General features: G+C 52.4%; 2 protein-coding genes across 11 annotated transcripts in view; one reads left to right on the top strand and one right to left on the bottom strand.

Annotated features, from left to right (window-relative positions):
- GBF1 (golgi brefeldin A resistant guanine nucleotide exchange factor 1) overlaps window positions 1-3,605 on the bottom strand; it is a 118,367-nt gene extending 114,762 nt beyond the window's left edge. For all 10 annotated transcript variants that reach the window (XM_027596201.2, XM_027596210.2, XM_027596203.2 and 7 more), the window contains exon 1: window positions 3,367-3,605. The gene's annotated coding sequence lies outside the window, so the exon portion shown is untranslated. The remainder of the gene's footprint in view (window positions 1-3,366) is intronic.
- A 3,822-nt stretch (window positions 3,606-7,427) lies between these two features.
- PITX3 (paired like homeodomain 3) lies at window positions 7,428-17,801 on the top strand. Its single transcript, XM_027596914.2, has 4 exons — window positions 7,428-7,533; window positions 16,152-16,281; window positions 16,456-16,658; window positions 17,214-17,801. The coding sequence occupies exons 2-4, from the start codon at window positions 16,164-16,166 to the stop codon at window positions 17,799-17,801; spliced, it is 909 nt and encodes a 302-aa protein (XP_027452715.1). The 5' UTR covers window positions 7,428-7,533; window positions 16,152-16,163.
- The last annotated feature ends 527 nt before the right edge of the window (window positions 17,802-18,328 follow it).

The following is an 18,328-nucleotide window of genomic DNA, read 5'->3' as shown; positions in this document are numbered from 1 at the left end:
GATTCCCAGAGCTAGCCAAGGAATATAACACAGTTTTGTGCTAATAAAGCACAGAGAGTGACCAAGAATTACTGAATTAGTAAATAACTTACTGGCTAAAGAAATTTACCCAAAGGGTGGAGGTAAGTGAAAGTCAAACTAGAAAGAGTTGGTGCCCTGACAGGTCACGAATGGAAAATCCTCCCAAACCCAATAATCAGGCAACCAGTGTACCTCAGCTCTGCCATGACACCCCCTCCCTCTATGGAGATTCTGAGTCTATCCCAAGGTGATATGCAAGGTGAGCCACTAAGATATGTCCAAAGATGTCATTTCTACCAGCCTGGAGATGAAAAATGAAACAATGCTTCTCTCTCTCACTCATCTTTTAACCATTCACAGCACCCAAAGTGACAATAAGGGTGACAGTTCACAGAGTAGGACAAAGATAAAAAGTTAGCCTGTGTGATTATATAAGGCGAACTGCAATGATTAAGTCTCATAAGGCATGCCTGTCTTATCTATCAGGGGTCATCATCCACCCATGATGGATAGAATCCAAACCACAGACATATTTGTTCTATCTGGAAAAGGTTTTTAAAGACTTTAACCAGTTGCCAAGAGTTTAAAACACAACGATCTGAATTTCAAGTTTCTCCTGAAAAACAGGAAGACTGGTCATACTGTGCCCACATGCCAGTACACAACAGTCCCTACTACATCCTAATACATTCATACCTGGCTTACTTCCCTCATTTACATTACCTGCCTGATACTCAGGCATTTAAGCTTGTAATCCTTGGTTTATGTGATGGCAACAAATCGTTACTTCCATGATCACTCTCACTATGACTGGGGCTCCAAATCAACAGACTGCTCTATTATGTTTTCATTTAATTAAACAACTGCTGTTGAACATACTGAATATAGAAAAAGAACAATAAAAGCTAAACAGCTGCCAATTATATTTACACAAGCCTTTTCAGCCTCATGGTAAAACAAACCTCCCCTTCTCCCTTCAACTCAACTTCACCATTACCCCAACAGCAGAATCATTCTAATCAGTCACACTGAACCACAGGGACAGACTGTGATCAATCAACATAAGTGGCAAACAAAGACGAGGATGATCCTTCCAGAGAGTACTGTATAAATACAGTGTGTCTCCTTAAAAGCAGGAGCTGCATCTTTTGCCTCTCCAGCTGCCCTCACTAGCCAGTCTAAGTACCCTATCAATGAAGTTATTATCTAAAAGTGGCAGTCATCATGCATTCTGGAACATGAAATAGTAGTGGAACTCTGAGAACTATGAGTTCAATTGGGATTGGTGCCCGGCTACTCATGAGGAGAGGTGTCTACAACCTGAGCTCCTACGGAGCCAATAAGCCTCACTGTCAAGATTAGAAGACACTGTCTACAGCCACCTCTGAAATATAGCTCAAATTCAAGTCTTGAAGGAAGAACAAATTTTCTTTTCTTTTTTTTTAATTGAAGTATGGTTGACATACAAAAGAACAAATTTTCTGATTTGGGGTGAGGGTTGGGGGTAAAAAACTATTCCTACCTAGAAAATGACTTTTTGGTAAAGAAAGGGGAAATCTTTGAGGCCTGAGTCACCTCCAGGCCCAACTGAAAAGATGCTGGATTGGTCACACTATCTACTCAAAGACTAGACTGCCTATTATGCAAAGCCTATCAACTCAACAGAGCACAACACGGCACATCAACCCAGGTGAGCAAGGCAGGTTCTTCAAACCTGGCTATGTCATTTCATAAGCCACTTTCTATTTTTTTGTAGAAATTCTGCAACTTAGATCAGCAAGTTAAAATATAAACTTGTTTCCTGGACCATTTCCCTCCCACTTATTTAAAATTGATAAATACAAACAATGCTATCCCCCACCAACATACACACATACACACACACACACAATTTCAGGAGGGCAGATGGCATTAGGTAAGAAGAAACTGAGTTTAGTCAGTCACTCCTATACATTTTTCCTTCTAACACGATGAGGGTTTGATCCTCCTTGTTAGTACCTCACCTTGCAAAGTCCTGACCGCCAAGGCCAGAACTAGGCCACAAGTCAGGATCACATACTACAACTAATCCTAGGTACAGATAACACTTTTTGAGTGTCCATTACTTTCTGAAAGGCATTAGGTTGATACTTATAGCTCATGCTCTAGGTAGGCCATTGCACATATATGCTACTGCTTTTAAGAAGTGGGTAAATTAAACAGAGCAATCCCAAAACAGACCTTTCTATTTGTCTCCTCCACAGGGCCCAGAGAAGTGCCTTATATACCTGAATTAAAGGCATAAAAATTTCTATGTAGTGCATTAAAAAACACTATTTACACTATTCCTCATTTCTGAAGGCACTCTGGAGACTTTTACAGTTTTACTATAGAGCAATTTATCAAAGGTTACCACAGTGCCATAAACTACTCTTTGGAGTTATGCTCCATCATTCACTCTGCTGCCCGGACCCTACCACTTTTAAATTAGCTGAACATCTTTCATGAGCCTTTTTACCCACTAAAAATAATAGGCCAACTACCAAACTTCACCAATACTCAAATCCCTCTCTGTTCTCGGCCAAATATGTCATAATAGAGTGGCTCCCTTGTGATTAAACATCTCTTTAGGCCAAATGACGAGAGCACCTTGGGGGGAAATGCCAACCAAAATACACACCAGAAGAGAATATCTGTAAAAGATTGTGTAAAGGAAGAAACAGTCTCAGAAGATAAGTCCAGTGTTTACATACAGACCCAGACTGGCAGTTGAGCTGCCCCAGAAGTGGAAAGTCTTCTCTTAGCCCAGGTCTTCATAAGACTGGCCTCAATCCTTCCACACCTCTTCTCACTCACTACCTGAGTCTAGGTTGCACTAGTTCATCATCCAGTATTAATGAAGCAGTTCAGCTGTATTAAGGAGGCAGTCACACAGAAGTGGACGCTGTACAGGATCTGCAGAGATTCTAATTTCTAAGGTCTAAAAATCAACCCTAAAAAGTAGATACAATGTTCTTTAGGTTTGCTTTCAGCTTTTGAGGACTGGGCTCTTTGGGATACAGAAAGCTCTAGAAGAGGGGAGCTGAAGGCCAGGTGAAGCCTGGGAACACAGGAAGAAAGATTCCGGCACCCGAAAGGGATCAGAAGTCAGAGCTGAAGTCGCCCCTCCGGCCGCAAGGGCCTGACCTTTGCCCCCTGCATGCCTCCCAGTTCTCTCCCACAACAATCTCTTCCTGTTTTATTATTGCCCCTGCGTTCTTAACCCACCCGGCTCGTCCAACTTAAGGGCCCACCTCCCCTCATTCCCTATGGCGATGTCAGGGCGGCCTTCACGACACTGGAACTCTAAGAAGAGACTTCGCTGACCTGTCAGCGGATCCAAAATGGCGGGGCCTAGTCCCAGGACCCGCAGCCGCTGTTCATGTCCAGCCCGGGCCCCGAAGACGTCTTTAACCGACTCTCCCGGCTCTGGTGGCAGATGGGAGAAGGGAAGGAGCCCGTTTCCTGGAAGTTGAGGCCGAAGTCAGGGACCGCACAGTCGGCCAGGAAGACTCGGCCGGAACGGGCGGTGGAGCCGGCTACCTTCCCTGTCAGCTCACTGACGTGGTAACTAGCCTCAGTCTAGCCCGCTGCCTGGTAACTGCGCGAGCCCTGGCGCGCAGAGCCAATCATAGCTTTGTATCATGAGAAGTGGCATTCCAGCTACCCAATAGAAAAAGGAAATTCGCTTCGGGGGGCATGTACAGCCTAAGAAGGCGAGATTACAAGGGAAAGAAAAGGGTAGGTAGGGGACAACCAACGAATAAGGGTACTCTCTGAATGACAGCCATAAAAGCCAATAAAAATGGAGAAGTTGTGCTGGGCGGTTAGAGAGGTGGAGTTAGGTAGAGTTCGGTTGCAGTGCGCGGTTTAGCAGTGGCTGCTGGGCATTATGGGGAGGAAAGTTACGATTTGCTGGTAAGGGGGCGGGGTCCGCTTTGAGAACCTGAGCGGGCGACCCTACTCTCCTGCGCACCCCCGGCCACCACCTATCAAAGTCATCTAGGCCAATATCTTGCCCCTTGAGGGCTCACTTCCTTTCGAGGCAGCTCTGGGTTCTTTCCGTCCTAGGACCAGTCCTTCAGTCTATTCCATCCTCCCCTCCCCCACCCTCCCGTCTGCCTCCCGTTTGGCTTCTCATACACCTGTCTGTCCCATCCCAACTGTTTCTGTGTCTTGTGCCCATTCCTATCATTCAGAAACAGAGAAAATGGGAGGAGGCAGGAATCTTGGATATCTAATTCAGGTCTCAATTTGCAGAGCAGGAAACCGAGTCCCAGTGTGGAAAGATGGCCCCCACGTTCACATAGCTAGTTAATGGCAGAGCAGGCAGAGCAGAAAGACAAACCCAGGTGTCCTCACCCTCAGTCCAGCTCTCCTTTTCACTGCCTCTCACTACCTCTTATGCCTTAGTCTATCAGGCTGTGACTCCCAACTCTGCTCCTCATACTAAGCCTTGGATGCTCCTTACCTACCTGGAAAAAGGCTAATCAGGGGGTTAGTCAGCATCACCAGTGACAGGAAACTGAAGCTTTTTCCTGTTTGCCTTGGAAATGCTAAAAGGCTGAAGAGCTAGATGCCCACCCCAATCTTCACTTTTCTACCCCCAGCTGCCTCTCCCCTTGCAAGAGATGATAGAGGTTGCCAGGATAGTTAGAATTACCGAGCAGTGAGAGTGTGGGGGAAGAAGATAGGAGGGTTTTCTCCTTGCTGATTGAATGGTGGAATTCTCAGCCTATCTGCCGGGATAGAGCCCAGGGTTACAGGCAGACCTGAAGAGACTGCTGAGGGAGTGGAAAAAGATACCAATTTTCTCCCCATTTCTTCCCATTTATGGATGCCCCAAATCCAGAGAACCTCATACCTAACCTGTAGGAATGTGGGAATGCTCTAGATTCCTCTAATTTGAAGAATCCATAAGACTGAACATCAGACCTGAAGAACTCCTCAACAGCTCCCTGCACCTGCACATTGGGCTCCTGAACTCTGGGTCCAGATTGAGGATCTTTCAACCAAAAAGATTCAGAGGAAGAAGATAAAACCACCTTAGCACATCTTTCCACAGTACATCTGAACCATTTCCACTTTCATTTGAAAACTGGGATTTGGTCTTCTGGGCCTGTCTCAGATTGAGAGGTCCTGGATAGCCAACTGGAAAATCCTAAGTGGACCAAAATTCCCTGTCTTCCTCATCTCCGCTCTCATATACCCCCAAAAATGAATCAACCTAAAAGCTGAATGGTTGGGGCGCCTGGCTGGCTCTATCAATGGAGCATGTAACTCTAGATCTCAGGGTTATGAGTTCGAGCCCCACATTAGACATAGAGATTACTTAAAAATAAAATCTTTTGGGACACCTGGGTGGCTCGGTCGTTAAGCGTCTGCCTTTGGCTCAGGTCATGATCCCAGGGTCCTGGGATTGAGTCCCGCATCGGACTCCTTGCTCAGCAGGGAGCCTGCTTCTCCCTCCCCCTGCTTGTATGCTCTCGCTCTTGCTCTCTCTCTCTCAATCTTGGACAAATAAATAAATAAAAATAAAAATCTTTAAAAATAAACAAATAAATAAAATCTTGTAAAAAATTTTAAAAAGCATGAATGGGATTATGTTAGAGATGAGGAGGAGAAAGATGAACATGCCCATCATCTTACCAGGCAGAACATCTCCCTCAGATTTCAGTACTGAGTCCTACATTATGCCTAGGAATAGAAATATGAGGAAGACACGGTACTTGCCCTGCTCAATCTTAGCATAATAGAGGACATCGCATAAGCTGATCTCTTCAGTATAGTGGGTGGGATAACAGAGGGTATGTGTAAGAGGGTTGTGGCAGCAAGAAGCTAGACATCTGGCTATCTTGGAAGTTCAGGGAAAGTTTCTCAGAGAAAATGAAACCTGATTGGAGCTGAGGAAAATGAGTAGGAGTTGGCAAGATGAAGACTGGAAGTATGTTACTGTCAGAAGAAAGGCCAGAGATGTGCAGGAAACCACTCAGAGACTGGAGATTAAGACAGGGTTAGGTCCAGGCAGCTCTTCTGCCCCTGGGTCCTGTTCCTGTGCTTTAACAAACAAACAAAAAGAGAAGACAGGGTCAGGTGCTGAAAGTCTTGTATGCCAGGCTAGGGGGGTTAGCCTTTATCTTGACAATTAGGAGCCATTGCAGGGTTTTAAGCAGAGACATGACTGGTCAGATTTCCTTTAGGATCACTTAGGGCCCTCAGGGTCACCCAAGCTACCCAGCCTGACTCCACATGTTCCCTGGGACATCTGTCCTGTTGCTTGCAACTCCCTAGCTAGCAAGTACCAAGGCCACACCTCTCCCACAGGACTGAACCTAGATGCTAGTCCTCTCAAGGCTGGGAGAGCAGAGCCTGGGCAAGCCAAGGGCGCAGACTAGCAGACGAACCACCCAGGCCTGAGTGCCCCAGCCTGAGTACTGACAGAGAGAGCTTCCTTTAATTCTGAGGGGTAGGCAGGAGTAGGAGGGGTGATAAGTTACTCGTCCAAGGTCACTTGGTGATGGTGGCAGGGTTAAAATGTTGGTGGCAGGGTTAGAATGACTCTTTGGTTTGCCTCATACCAAACCCTGCTTTGTCCACGAAGCTGCCTTAATTGGAAGAGAGGAAAGGTGGGGGGAGAGGGCGGGAGATAGCCGAGAAGAGGAAGAGAGAAAGATGTGAAGAAAAAGAGGAGCACTGAGAAAGATAAATTAGTCTTTCAAAGTGGAAGAGGAGGGAGGAGAGGGACAAACAGCAGGAGTAAGCGGCGGAGGAGAAAGAAGAGGAAAGAAGGGCAAGATGTGGGAGGACTGGAGCAGAGACAAAGCGTGGAGAGACAGACAGCGACAAGTGGAGAAAATCTGCGAAACGTGAGCGGCAACCAAGCGCTGAAACCCGGTGGCCTCTCCCGGGCCGTGCGCCCTCCCACCTGGCGCTCGGGCTGCCCTATTCCCCCGGCACCACTGCACATCGCTCAGGGTGGAGGCCTGGCCCCACTTCTCCGGGGCCACCGGGGCCACTATACTCTATCCCGCTTGGCTCTGCCAAAATGTTCTCGCTCGGCGAGGTTTCAGCCACGTGGGGAGGGCGTGGCCCAATGCTGAGGAGTGCCTCCGATTGGCCAAGGGGCGGGCTTCTTGGCGGCGCGCCGGCCGGACACCTCCCCCGAAGGCGGGGCCTGAAAATTCACAGCTGGAAAGGGTGGAGCCCGGGCGGCGCAGCTGGAAGGGGGCGGGGCCCGACGCGCGAGGCTCGCCGCGGCGGGCTGGGGGCGCCCTGGGCTGCCATAAAGTGAATGGGCGCCGGCGGGGGGTGGCAGTCCGCCGCGAGGCTCACTCTCTCCCTCTGCGAGTCGGAGAGCGCCGGAGCAGAGCGGCGGCCAGGGCGCAGGGGGGCGGCCCCCACCCCGGCCGGGTGCCCGGCCCCTGGCCCCTGCTTGCCCTCCAGACTGCCGCCGCCGCCGCCGCTGCCGGGAGTGTGCCTGCTGCGGGACTCACTGTGAGTGCTTGACTATGCGGGGACAGGGGCTCATGGGGCCGAGGGGCCACGACCGAACTTCGGGATCCCTAAAATTAGGACCTGGGCGGCTGAACTGGGGAACGGTGCCTGGGGAACGGGTCTAGACTGGGAGGGCGTAGTGCAGACCCGGGGCCAGCACTTAGGAAAAGGAAAACTCAGCATCGGGACTAGGGGGACAGACAAGAGGGAGACTCAAGGGATCCAGAAGGAAGCCGGAGACATGAAGCCAGGACAGGAGCTCCGCGAAGCAGGGAGTAGAGTCGGAAAATCATTACCAGAAAGCGCCCTGGAATTCGGGGGCGCGGAGCAGGCAACCAGGGAGCTAAAGGGGTTGCCGAAGCCCTGGCCAGCGGGGGGAGCTGGCGGCGGCCGCACAGCGTGAGAGCAGTTGGCGGCTCCGGACGCCCCTCGCCCAGGGCTCAGACTCTAGGGGCTGCGAGCCGGGGTGAGTCTGGTCGCACACGCTTCTCTTCCCAGCCGTTTCGCAGTTTGGATAGGAGCCGTGTTGTGGGAGCCTGGCTGCGACCGGGTCAGATGGCCGCTGTGCGGGCCGCAGGGCCGAAGCTGGGCAGCCCGAGTGACTAGGCGGCGGGGCTGGCAAGTCGGGCTTGGGGTGTCAGGGCCCGGATGGGTCTCGGCCTGGAGCCGCATGGAATTGGACGGAATGTCCGCAGCGCGCGGGGCTCAGAGCGGACAGAATGTCCGGGGAGGCTCGGTGGGTCTCTTCGGAGCAGGCACTGTGTCCGGCAGGGGCGGACAGAATGTCCCTGGCCGGGTGGCATGTCCATGTACCCGGCCGCGCCTTGCCCAGCTGCGTGTGCAGTGGGGTTCGCTGTGGTGGGTCGCCTCAAATCCCGGCTCACACTTTGCAAACTAGTTTCTGCTCCTAGGGGCTGCAGGGTGAGGGGATGCCAGGAGCAGGCAAATGAGAGCAAAGGCCTGGCCTTGGAGTGCAGTGGCGCTAGGGGACATTCACTCTCCCACCCAGACTAGATCTGAGCATCACCCGGCACTTCTAGAATCCAAATTTGAGGAGAGAAAGCCCATGGCAGGACAACTAGTAGAAGACAAGGAAAGGGGAAAATGAACCACAAGGGCAATGGGAGGCTAAGGAGGAGTCCAACACAAGCCTCCCTGACAGCTTCAGTTTCCTCACAAACTCGGAGTCAACCCCTAATTCCAATACAGCTGACCAGATAGACCTGGATTCCTACCTGGTTGTCAGCAGCCTAAAGGCTCCTTCCCTGCAAGAGGCAGGATCCCAGGCCCAAAGAGAAAACTGCAGCCCTTTAGCAAAGCAAATCCTGTGGGTTTTTTCCCTTTTGGCTCTCTCAATCCCACCAACCCCAACACTACCCTGATGGCTGAGAGGAAGGAGACACATGGAATCCAGACTCCCTGGGGTCAACATGGGGCCTACACGGCCCTCCAAGACTGGTTGGGAAGGATGTCTCAGCCCTACCCAACTGTCCCTTTTGTTTTTTCTGTAGCTGGGAAAGGGCCCTGATTCCTTTGGACCCATACAGTGACCACCCACCCTGACCCCATCTCTTTAACCAGAGCCCAGTTAAGCTAAAGGGAACAGAGAAGAGAAAACTTTACTAGTCTGTGTAAGTGAGCAAAACAACTCAGCTGGGGACTGAGTTTTCATGGGATAAGTGCAAGGTGATGTATTTAGCAATCAGTAATCTAAGCAAGTGGGTCTCAACCTCTCTCACCCTCCACCCATGAATGACATATAATATGTATTCCCCACACTCTCACCTCCATTCCTCAGTTTTAAAGTTTGCTTATCACTGACTAGGACATTGTTTCTCAACCTTTTTTGTCCTTGCCCCCTTTTGATAAATATAAAGGTACACCCCAATTACTCCTACCATATTCTGATACACTTTTCAGGGGCTTGTGCTCTCATCACCTTTGAAAATCACTGAAATTATGGGTGAAATGAAAGTCTCTGAGTCAGGAAAGGAATAGCGAAGGCATTGCAGATGGTTGGTTCCCTGAAGACCTTAGCCCAAAGTTCTGCATTTGCCAAAAAGGCCAAAAAGTAATGGCGTTATAATAAAGATGAGTGGAAGCAAAAGACAGAACTTTCTCTCATTCTTGCATAAAGCCATGTAGCTGAGTGCATGCCTGGTCACTGGCTCTTAGGGAGAATGTTATGGACCCAGAGAAGGGTCAGAGAATGATCCACAGAATGGGGAGCCAGGGGCTGCTAGAGAGAGCAAACTTCAAAGCTTAGGCCTCTGGGAGGTGAAATAGGATGAAAATCTACAAATAATGAAAGGCCTAGATAAGCAGATTTGTTTGCTCCCCAAATCCTGAAATGGGAGATGAGGGGGCCTCATAGAACTGGAGTGATGCAAACTCAAGATGAATAGGAAAATGTTCCTTGGCACACAGTGGGCAGCAAACTTCCAGAGCTTTCCAGAGAGGAGGCAGAGGCAGGAAGTGGAAATGGAATCCTTCAGGGCTTGGGTGGATCAGTGCATGTCAGAACCACAAATGACTGCTGGAGTAGAGGGGGCAAGGCGTGGAAAGAGCTCAGACCCTGGTTTTAGGAGAACTGGATTCGAATCTCTTCAATCTCTGTCACTTTGGACAAATTTATCTTCTTAGAGGTGAAATAAGGATGGATATTCCTGCTACCCGAGGTGGTTATAAGAGTTAAATGAAATCATGTATTTGAAAGCCCTTTGCAAATGGAGAAGCACCACAGAAGTAAGAAACATTATTGCTATTATTATGCCCAAACTGTAGGTCCTCTGTAACCACAGAATCTTTGTTTGGAAGGATGGAGTCTCAAGTCTTAGAGAAGCCTGATAGCACCCCTGATCCAGGCATAGGAAGAGTCTCAATGACAGATGGAACACCCTATCCCAAGCTTCCAATGTCAGCCATTACCCCTGCTCCTCTCCAGGAAGAGTTCTAGGGAGCTCCCCAAATGCTTAACTCCTCCACCAGGCCACATATCCTGATCTGATCTCTGCCTGCCTCCTGCTCAAGGATGTGAATATGGGCCTGGGACACAGGTCCAGGAGGGGAAAGGGAGGCAGGCTGGAGCTGAGCTGGGGATAGGCATGAGAGAAGGACAGAGCCACCCAGATCTTTTCTTCTCCATTCGCTCCAAATGATGCATCCTAGAGTATGGGGAGGAAGAAGGCAGCTAATCTGAAAGATCCATTAGGTCCTGAGCTTTGGGATTATCTGGAGTGTCTAGCCCATGGTCATGCGCAGGGACCCACGATGAGGGTGATGGGGACAGAAAGGAAAAGAAGATAGGCAGTGGAGGGAATGAGAGCTGCTTTAAAAATTCTCTCTGCTCCTTCTCCATCGTCCTCCCCAGGGCCTTCTTTACACTTTTCAGTTAAGTTCCCCCTTTCCCACCTTTCCCCTGCCCAATCCGTTCTGCTCACCACAGCCAAGTAAATGTCCCAGAGCCGCGGCTCTTATGTTTCTCCCCTGCCTACAAACCTCCAGCGACTCCCACTGCTTGGAGTACTGCTTCTCAAAAGTGGGGGATGGGGAGAGCAGGCAGGTCGGGAGTAGAAGGGGCATGACGCTGCACCCAAAATGTGGCCCATCTTCCTGGTGTGGTGATGTCACTTGAAGATGTCACTTGGAGACGTGAAGAGAAAACTTTACTTTTATATCAAAATAAATATACTTAAGTGTGGAATAGAATGCAAAACTTGCTTCAATTTTTAACGTAAGGCTGGAGATCTCAAAGAAATTTCATGCCGGTGGCAGCTGTTCGAGGTTGTGCTCCTAGTTTCCCAGAGTGATGTTCTCTCTTACTGGTCTTAGGAGGTTTTGATGGAAAAGCTGGAGATGCTTTAGCTTAGACTCTATCAAACCTGAAGCACCATCCCATGCCCTTCATTGGAGGCTCCCGCAGCCTGACCTGCTTTCTTCTGATGATTTCCCATTGCCCACACTGAGACCCTGGCCGCCTGAGGCTGCCTGTTGCCCTCGGAACCTGCCAGCTCATTCCCAGTACTGCTGTATTATTTAGAAGTGTCTGCTCCTTCTCTGCCTCCCCGGTTCCCAGCTCTGCCATGTGCTACGTTCTCTGAGCCCATAACTTGATACCACCTTACATGGGATTCCATCTCTCTGACCCCCCACAGTGTGAGAATTAGGCCTATTTAACCCATCATTGTCCATCCTGTTTACCTTCCCAGACTGTAGACTCCTAGAAATTAGGGTCTGTGCCTTACCGTTCTTGGGGATCTGTCCTAGCACCTAACACTTGCTGAAGGAAAGACGGAAGGAAGGGGAGGGGTGGGTGTGGGGGCCCATTTCTCTGATCCCTAATTTACCCCTTGATAAATTAACTGCATGGAATCTTTGTTGCCACCACTCAAGTCTTAGGGTTTCCTCTTGGGTCTGTGACCTTCGTCTAGAGCTGTCTTCATTTGCGCCCATTTGCTCACCGCAGCTCGGCAGACCCGACAGGTTGGGTCCTCAGCATCCCTAATGAACTTAAAGGGCTTACTTTCAGATCCAGGTTTGTAGGCGGGTTCCATGCTAGTTAAGGGCCCTGGTTTATACTCTATCACCAACTTGCTAGTTGCTGAGCTGAGCCATGGTGCCACGACTCTATCCCTTCCATCTTCCAGGGGTTTTCTCCTATCTCAGGTCTAGGGTACACCTTCTGCCCAGGCATCATTATTGCAATTACTTGGGAGCTCTCTAGCTGCGGCCCTGATTTGCCCCTTTGGCAACAGGGCATAAGTGGGCACACGTGGCAGTTGCCTTCTTGCCATGAGCTTGGGTCCCTTGGAAACCATGGCCTCCCCTCCCTGACCTCTCTGACCTGGGATAACCTGTGCTCTCCACCTTAATATATCTTGAATGTTTTGTTCTTGCTGCAGTCCATGATAGGCTTCCTGTAATTCCAGCCTTTACTAAAGAATCAGAGCACACCTGCAGTTCCTTTCTTCTCCCCAGTGTGGGGATTGTCACCCTGACGCCATGGAGCCTGGCCCATACATCCCCAGTAGGGTGTGTCAGGAAGGCTGGAGGGGGGAACGGCAGCCCCTCCCAGAGCTGGATTCAGCACCCCACTGTTATCTACTGACTCTCTCTGCCCCTGCCTGGTATTTCCTACCAGCATCAACCAATCCCGCAGCTTCCAGACCTACTGCTTGTCCCTGTCCACTGAGTGAGGCGAAGCCCCTGGCCTCAGTCCCAACTCCCCAGCTTCCTGACCTCCAACAGTTTGGGGGAGCTTAATCCTCAGCCAGGCTGTCTCCAGCTCAGACAACAGCCTGGCACCCCCAGCCTCTGCCTGGCTAGCCCACCCAGACGTGAGTCCGCTGGAGGCCTGTGCCCCCGCCGTCTATCTCTCTGTTGCCTGCCTGGCTGTGGTGTTCTGGCCTTTTCATTTTCGCAGGCAGGGCTCTTCTCGGCCTCAACCCCTCTTTCCACTGTTACTACACAGGTCAAGAGCCTGAAGGTTTCCTTCTTCCCTTTACCATTGCTCTTAGCTTCGGTTACTCTGGCCATTTTGCTGTTACCTTATTGGCTGGGCCCTCCTTTATGTTCAGGGCCAAGTATTCACAACACACCTTTGCATCCCACTCTCAAATGCAGCGTACTCACCCTTTATTCACCAGAGGAATTCTTCACTGGGTGATACAGTGTCTAGGAAGGTGAACTCAAGCAAAGGCAGAGACAAGGATGAGATCTTACTTACCATTCTATCCTCAGTGCTTTACTCAGTGCTCAGCTCAGCTCATAGACGGTGCCAAATAGACATCTGTTCAATGAATGGGGAGGGGGGCGTGGGGAAGCAACTTAGATAGAGTTTTATCTCCATTCATTTTTATATTATGTTTTATTTTAACCTTATAACAATACTAGAGGTAGGTAGGGAAGGGAGTATGATCTCCCTTTTAGAGATGAAAAAATATGTCCAGAAAGGTAAAGTACTTTGCCAAGAACACACAGCTAGTAAGTTGGGGAGCCAGGACATGAACCCAGATCTTTTGTCTCCAAACCTATTTCCTTCCAGCTATTCCAGATTACTTTCCTAGGAGGGGCCTGGGCAGTTTCCACCCTCTACCCCCAAGCCATCCTCTTCTCTCAGACTTCTCCCCACCCAGGGAAACAGGGTGTCCCCAGCAGCCACTGAGTATAGACCACTCCCCTGGCCCCTTTGGCCTTCTCCTCCCCCACAGAGTCCTTAGTTCCTGGGACTGAGAGCTGAGGTTCAGAGGGGCCAGGCAGGGGGGGAGAGTAATGGCTAGCTCTAAAACAGCCAAGGCAGCTGTCCCTGTCACAGAGAGAGGAGACTGTGTGACGGTGTGGGTCTGTCTGCCTGAATGTGGGAGCGCATGTGTGGGAGAGTATGTGTTTGTATGCCTCTAGCTCCAAGTCCAAGTGCTTATTTTGTCTGAGTGGGGGCTTGTGTGTGTCTGCATGTGTGTCTGTCTGTCTCTGGGAATACACAGCCTGAACTCTGCTTTCTGGCCTCAGCTCTTACTCTGGCCCTTATCTCTCTCCACCCTGCCTCCCTCTGCTGTAGTTGAGGGTGAAACAGAGACACAGGTACGGACTGCTGGGGGAAGGGGAGTTTGGAATACTGGAAATCTGGAGCCAAGGCAGACTGGAAAGACAAATGGCACCGGTGGGATTTAGTTTTCCCTACAGGTGAACCAAATCGTCCTTTTTTTCCCAGTGGTGTGTTCCCATGGCCTCTGGAGAAGCCAGGGGCATGGCTTGCATTTTGAGAGCATCTTGGGTATAAGGAGGAGACTTCAGAGCACCCCTTTTTCCAGCTCTCAGTTCTAAGCCTTTTGAGCTATTTGGGAAGAACTACTAGTCAAGGCTGCCACAGGTCTCACCCAAGGGCATGTCCCTTCTATCAGAGCATCGCTGGGCCAGCCCCAAGCCTCTGACTCCTGACCACAGACCTGGAAGGGGAGGTGAGCTGAGCATCCCCACCCCTAGCCTGACTTCTCTCCTTCCCGGTTCCCTTCAGTCCTGCCTCTCCAACCTTAGAAAAAGGTCCAAGTCTAGACCCTGCCCCCTGCAAAAAGAACAGGGACTGCTTCTCAACCTCCTGCCTTGACCTCTGTTGCACCCCCAATCTCACTTGAGAGGTTGGGGGGCAGCTGTCCTCTCTCAGCTGGTTGACGGGGGCATTACCATGTGCAAATACAGGCCGCTGCCCATCTGCGCCTCCCAGGGAAAGGCTCCTTATAAATTCAGAACAGCCAAGTGACACACATCTCAATCTAGGCTAATCCACCACATTAATGCCACCCTGCACAGCCTGCATTAAGTCCCTGTTAATGGAGAGGCAGATGGACCCCTCCTAGCCAGCTCTTTACCCCTGTTCCTCTGTCCCTAGACTCCTTTGGTTCTCCTCTGACCAAGAGGCATCCAGAGTTCCTGAGCCTCACTTAGTGCCCCTTTCTCCTCCTCCCACCAGAGGGGGCTTGGGAGAGCCAGCAGCAAGGGGGACCCTCCTGGGGAGACTTGGAGAGGGACCCCGGTCGTCTCCTGGGATAGGGAAAAAGGGCGGGATTGTGGCTTTAAGAAGCTCACATCTGCAGCGGTGAGGGGTGGGGGTGGGCAGTAGAGGCTGGCATGGGTGGAACCGGTGAGGGGGTGAGGTGTGTCTGCACGGGCACAGAAGCAGACAAGGCCAGAAGGCCTAGGGACTTTCGAACTTGTTTTTGATCCTGGAATCCTTTCTTCAAATGCTATCTCCCTAGAAAGCATAAACAAAACAAGCAAAAGCAGGACTGCCCGGGTTGAAGCAGACCCAAGCAAGGCCAAGCTAGACTTCTATCCGTGAGGCTAGCCCCAAGTTCCAGTCCCTGAGGGGGTGTCTGGGTAGGGCCCCAAGGAAAACAAATGGAAAAAGCAAATGAAGAAAAAACATTAGCTTAGGAGTTTCCCAGACCTGGTTCAGATCAGTTTCACCACATACTAAGCTCTGTGACCCTAGTGGTTACTTCATGTCTGTTTCCTCACCTGAACGAGGGTGATAATACTTAATATTGATGCATTCTTGTGAGGAGAAAGATAATGAGGTAAAGGCACATCGTAAGTATTCATAAATAATAGCAGTGGTTATCCTCATGCGAGACATACTGGGTCTGCTTCAAAATCAAATCTGTCCCACCGGAGAGTAACAGAAGTTCAGGCTGTGTTCAGGTGTGATTGGCTGAGGGGCATGTATGAGTTTGTGTGGATACTGGACATACATGTGAGAAGGAACTGAAGTTTTTGAGGATGTGGTATACAGTATGTGGTGCACAATAGCGTGGTTTTCCTTAGCTAATTCAATAACTATCTACTGAACACCAACTGGGCACCAGGCAGAGTTCTAGTTAGGTGCCCAGCAGTGAACAAAACACAGTCTAGTGTGCATGTCTGTGCGTAATACCCCTGGGTACACACCTTTCTCCCCTTAGGCTGCTGTTTCCCTATTTTATCCTAGGGTACTCCACACAGGGGTAGGTTTATGTCGGTAGCTGAGAAAGGGGCAGTGAACTTGAGGGGAAACACTACTGGGAACCCGATAACCGGGAGATTTTATCCCCATCAACCTGGCCTGTGTCTTCTCTCTGTTCCAGAGTCCTCCCTCCATGGAGTTCGGCCTGCTTAGCGAGGCGGAGGCCAGGAGCCCGGCCCTCTCGCTGTCAGATGCGGGCACTCCCCATCCGCCACTCCCAGAGCACGGCTGCAAGGGCCCAGAGCACAGTGGTGAGCGCACCCCCTACTGGGGGTAGGGGAGAGAACAGTTCAGTCCCTCCTGGGGGTGGGATCTGGCAGCGGAAGGTCGGGTGGGAGAGTGAGGGGTCAGTGGAGGAGGTCCTTGAGCCGCGGAATCCGCGCAGGCCTGGGCGGCCTGTGACCTGCCCCAACCTCGGCCCCCAGACTCAGAGAAGGCCTCGGCTTCGCTGCCCGGCGGCTCCCCGGAAGACGGCTCGCTGAAGAAGAAGCAGCGGCGGCAGCGCACCCACTTCACCAGCCAGCAGCTGCAGGAGCTGGAGGCGACCTTCCAGAGGAACCGCTACCCCGACATGAGTACGCGCGAAGAGATCGCGGTGTGGACCAACCTCACCGAGGCCCGCGTGAGGGTACGGCCCTCCCAAACCCGCAACCCTCTCCTGCCCCGCGCCCCCGCCCGCCTTCCCGCTCCGGCCCGGGGACTCCTTCTCACTGGCCGCTCAGCGAGCTGCCCTGGAGCCAGCAGCCTGCGCTTCGCCCTGACTGCCTATCCTCGGCCCAACACCCGACGTGCCCCTGCCTCTATGGGCTGCCCCGCACAGCCTCCTTTGCACCAGCCTCCGGCCTCTGCTCTGACTCCATCCACCCTGTCGCTCCAGGCCACTCGTTCCTTCTCCCCCGGCACTGTCTCCCGTTCTCTTCTTCACCCCTCCTTGACTCCATCCTACGCGCTCCCCCCGCCCGGCCCTGTTGCCCCTGACTCAGTCGTGCAGCCCACTTCTGTTCTCAGCCTCCTGACTCGGTGCGCTCCTCCCACCCCCTGGCCGCCCCGCTTCCGTTTTGTTTATCCTTGGCGCGGTCCTTGACCCGAACCCCGGTCTCGGTGACCCCGCCGCCAGCCGCGCGTACCCAGGTCGGCCCCCCGCCCGGCTCCGGCCCTGACAGCCTTTCTCCAACGCCCGCAGGTGTGGTTCAAGAACCGGCGCGCCAAGTGGCGGAAGCGCGAGCGCAGCCAGCAAGCCGAGCTGTGCAAGGGCGGCTTCGCCGCGCCACTAGGGGGGCTGGTGCCGCCCTACGAGGAGGTGTACCCGGGCTACTCGTATGGCAATTGGCCACCCAAGGCGCTTGGCCCGCCGCTCGCCGCCAAGACCTTTCCGTTCGCCTTCAACTCAGTCAACGTGGGGCCTCTGGCTTCGCAGCCCGTCTTCTCGCCACCCAGCTCCATCGCCGCCTCCATGGTGCCCTCGGCCGCAGCCGCCCCGGGCACCGTGCCAGGGCCCGGGGCCCTGCAGGGCCTGGGCGGGGGGCCCCCCGGGCTGGCTCCGGCCGCAGTGTCCTCCGGGGCAGTATCCTGCCCTTACGCCTCGGCCGCTGCAGCCGCAGCTGCAGCCGCCTCCTCCCCCTACGTATATCGGGACCCGTGTAACTCGAGTCTGGCCAGCCTGAGGCTCAAGGCCAAACAGCACGCCTCTTTCAGCTATCCCGCCGTGCCCGGGCCGCCCCCGGCCGCCAACCTCAGTCCGTGCCAGTACGCCGTGGAACGGCCCGTATGAACGGCCCGGTCCGTCGACCATCCCCGAGGGCGGGGGCGAGAATTCACAGCCTCCCCGGACTGGGGTCGTCTTGACTGGCTTGCCCCTACCCCGGGGTCTGAGTGGGGTGCTGGGGCAGCTCGGGGAGGGCGGAGGGGTGGGCGGCCAGCTCAGGAGAGAGCCTCCCCCCGGCCGGCCCTGAGGGATGGACTGGGCCCTACACACCCTACACACAGTCCACGCCCCTGGGACTAAGGCCAGCAACAGGGACCAGTTCCCCGGGGGCCAAGTGACCCTTGGCCCACCCCGCCTTCTCCAGACTCCCCTCCCCCATTTTCAAAGATAAATGAAATAAACGTGCGCGGACTGCCAAAGGCCTGGTGATTCAGAGTTGCGGTTGAGCCCCCTCCCCTCAGGCTACCCCATGTCTAAAGGAGAGCTGGGTGTACAGGAAAGAAGTGAGGGCCCGGGATTCTAGGGCTTCAGTCCCCTCTCAGCTCCCAACACCGGGATGGGGCAACTGGGGGATTCCTGGCGGGGGGGGGGGA

The sequence above is a fragment of the Zalophus californianus genome, chromosome 15 (assembly GCF_009762305.2).
Source record: "Zalophus californianus isolate mZalCal1 chromosome 15, mZalCal1.pri.v2, whole genome shotgun sequence".
NCBI classification, from domain to species: domain Eukaryota; kingdom Metazoa; phylum Chordata; class Mammalia; order Carnivora; family Otariidae; genus Zalophus; species Zalophus californianus.
The sequence above is the reverse complement of the archived record's forward strand: the minus strand, read 5'-3'. Positions and strand labels throughout refer to the sequence as shown.

Bases quoted from the DNA above. Each gene is read 5' to 3' on its own strand.
- PITX3 (XM_027596914.2), top strand. From the start codon at position 16,164: ATGGAGTTCGGCCTGCTTAGCGAGGCGGAGGCCAGGAGCCCGGCCCTC. The intron at 16,282-16,455 runs GTGAGCGCACCC...CTCGGCCCCCAG, and splicing joins CAAGGGCCCAGAGCACAGTG to ACTCAGAGAAGGCCTCGGCT. The intron at 16,659-17,213 runs GTACGGCCCTCC...CAACGCCCGCAG, and splicing joins TCACCGAGGCCCGCGTGAGG to GTGTGGTTCAAGAACCGGCG.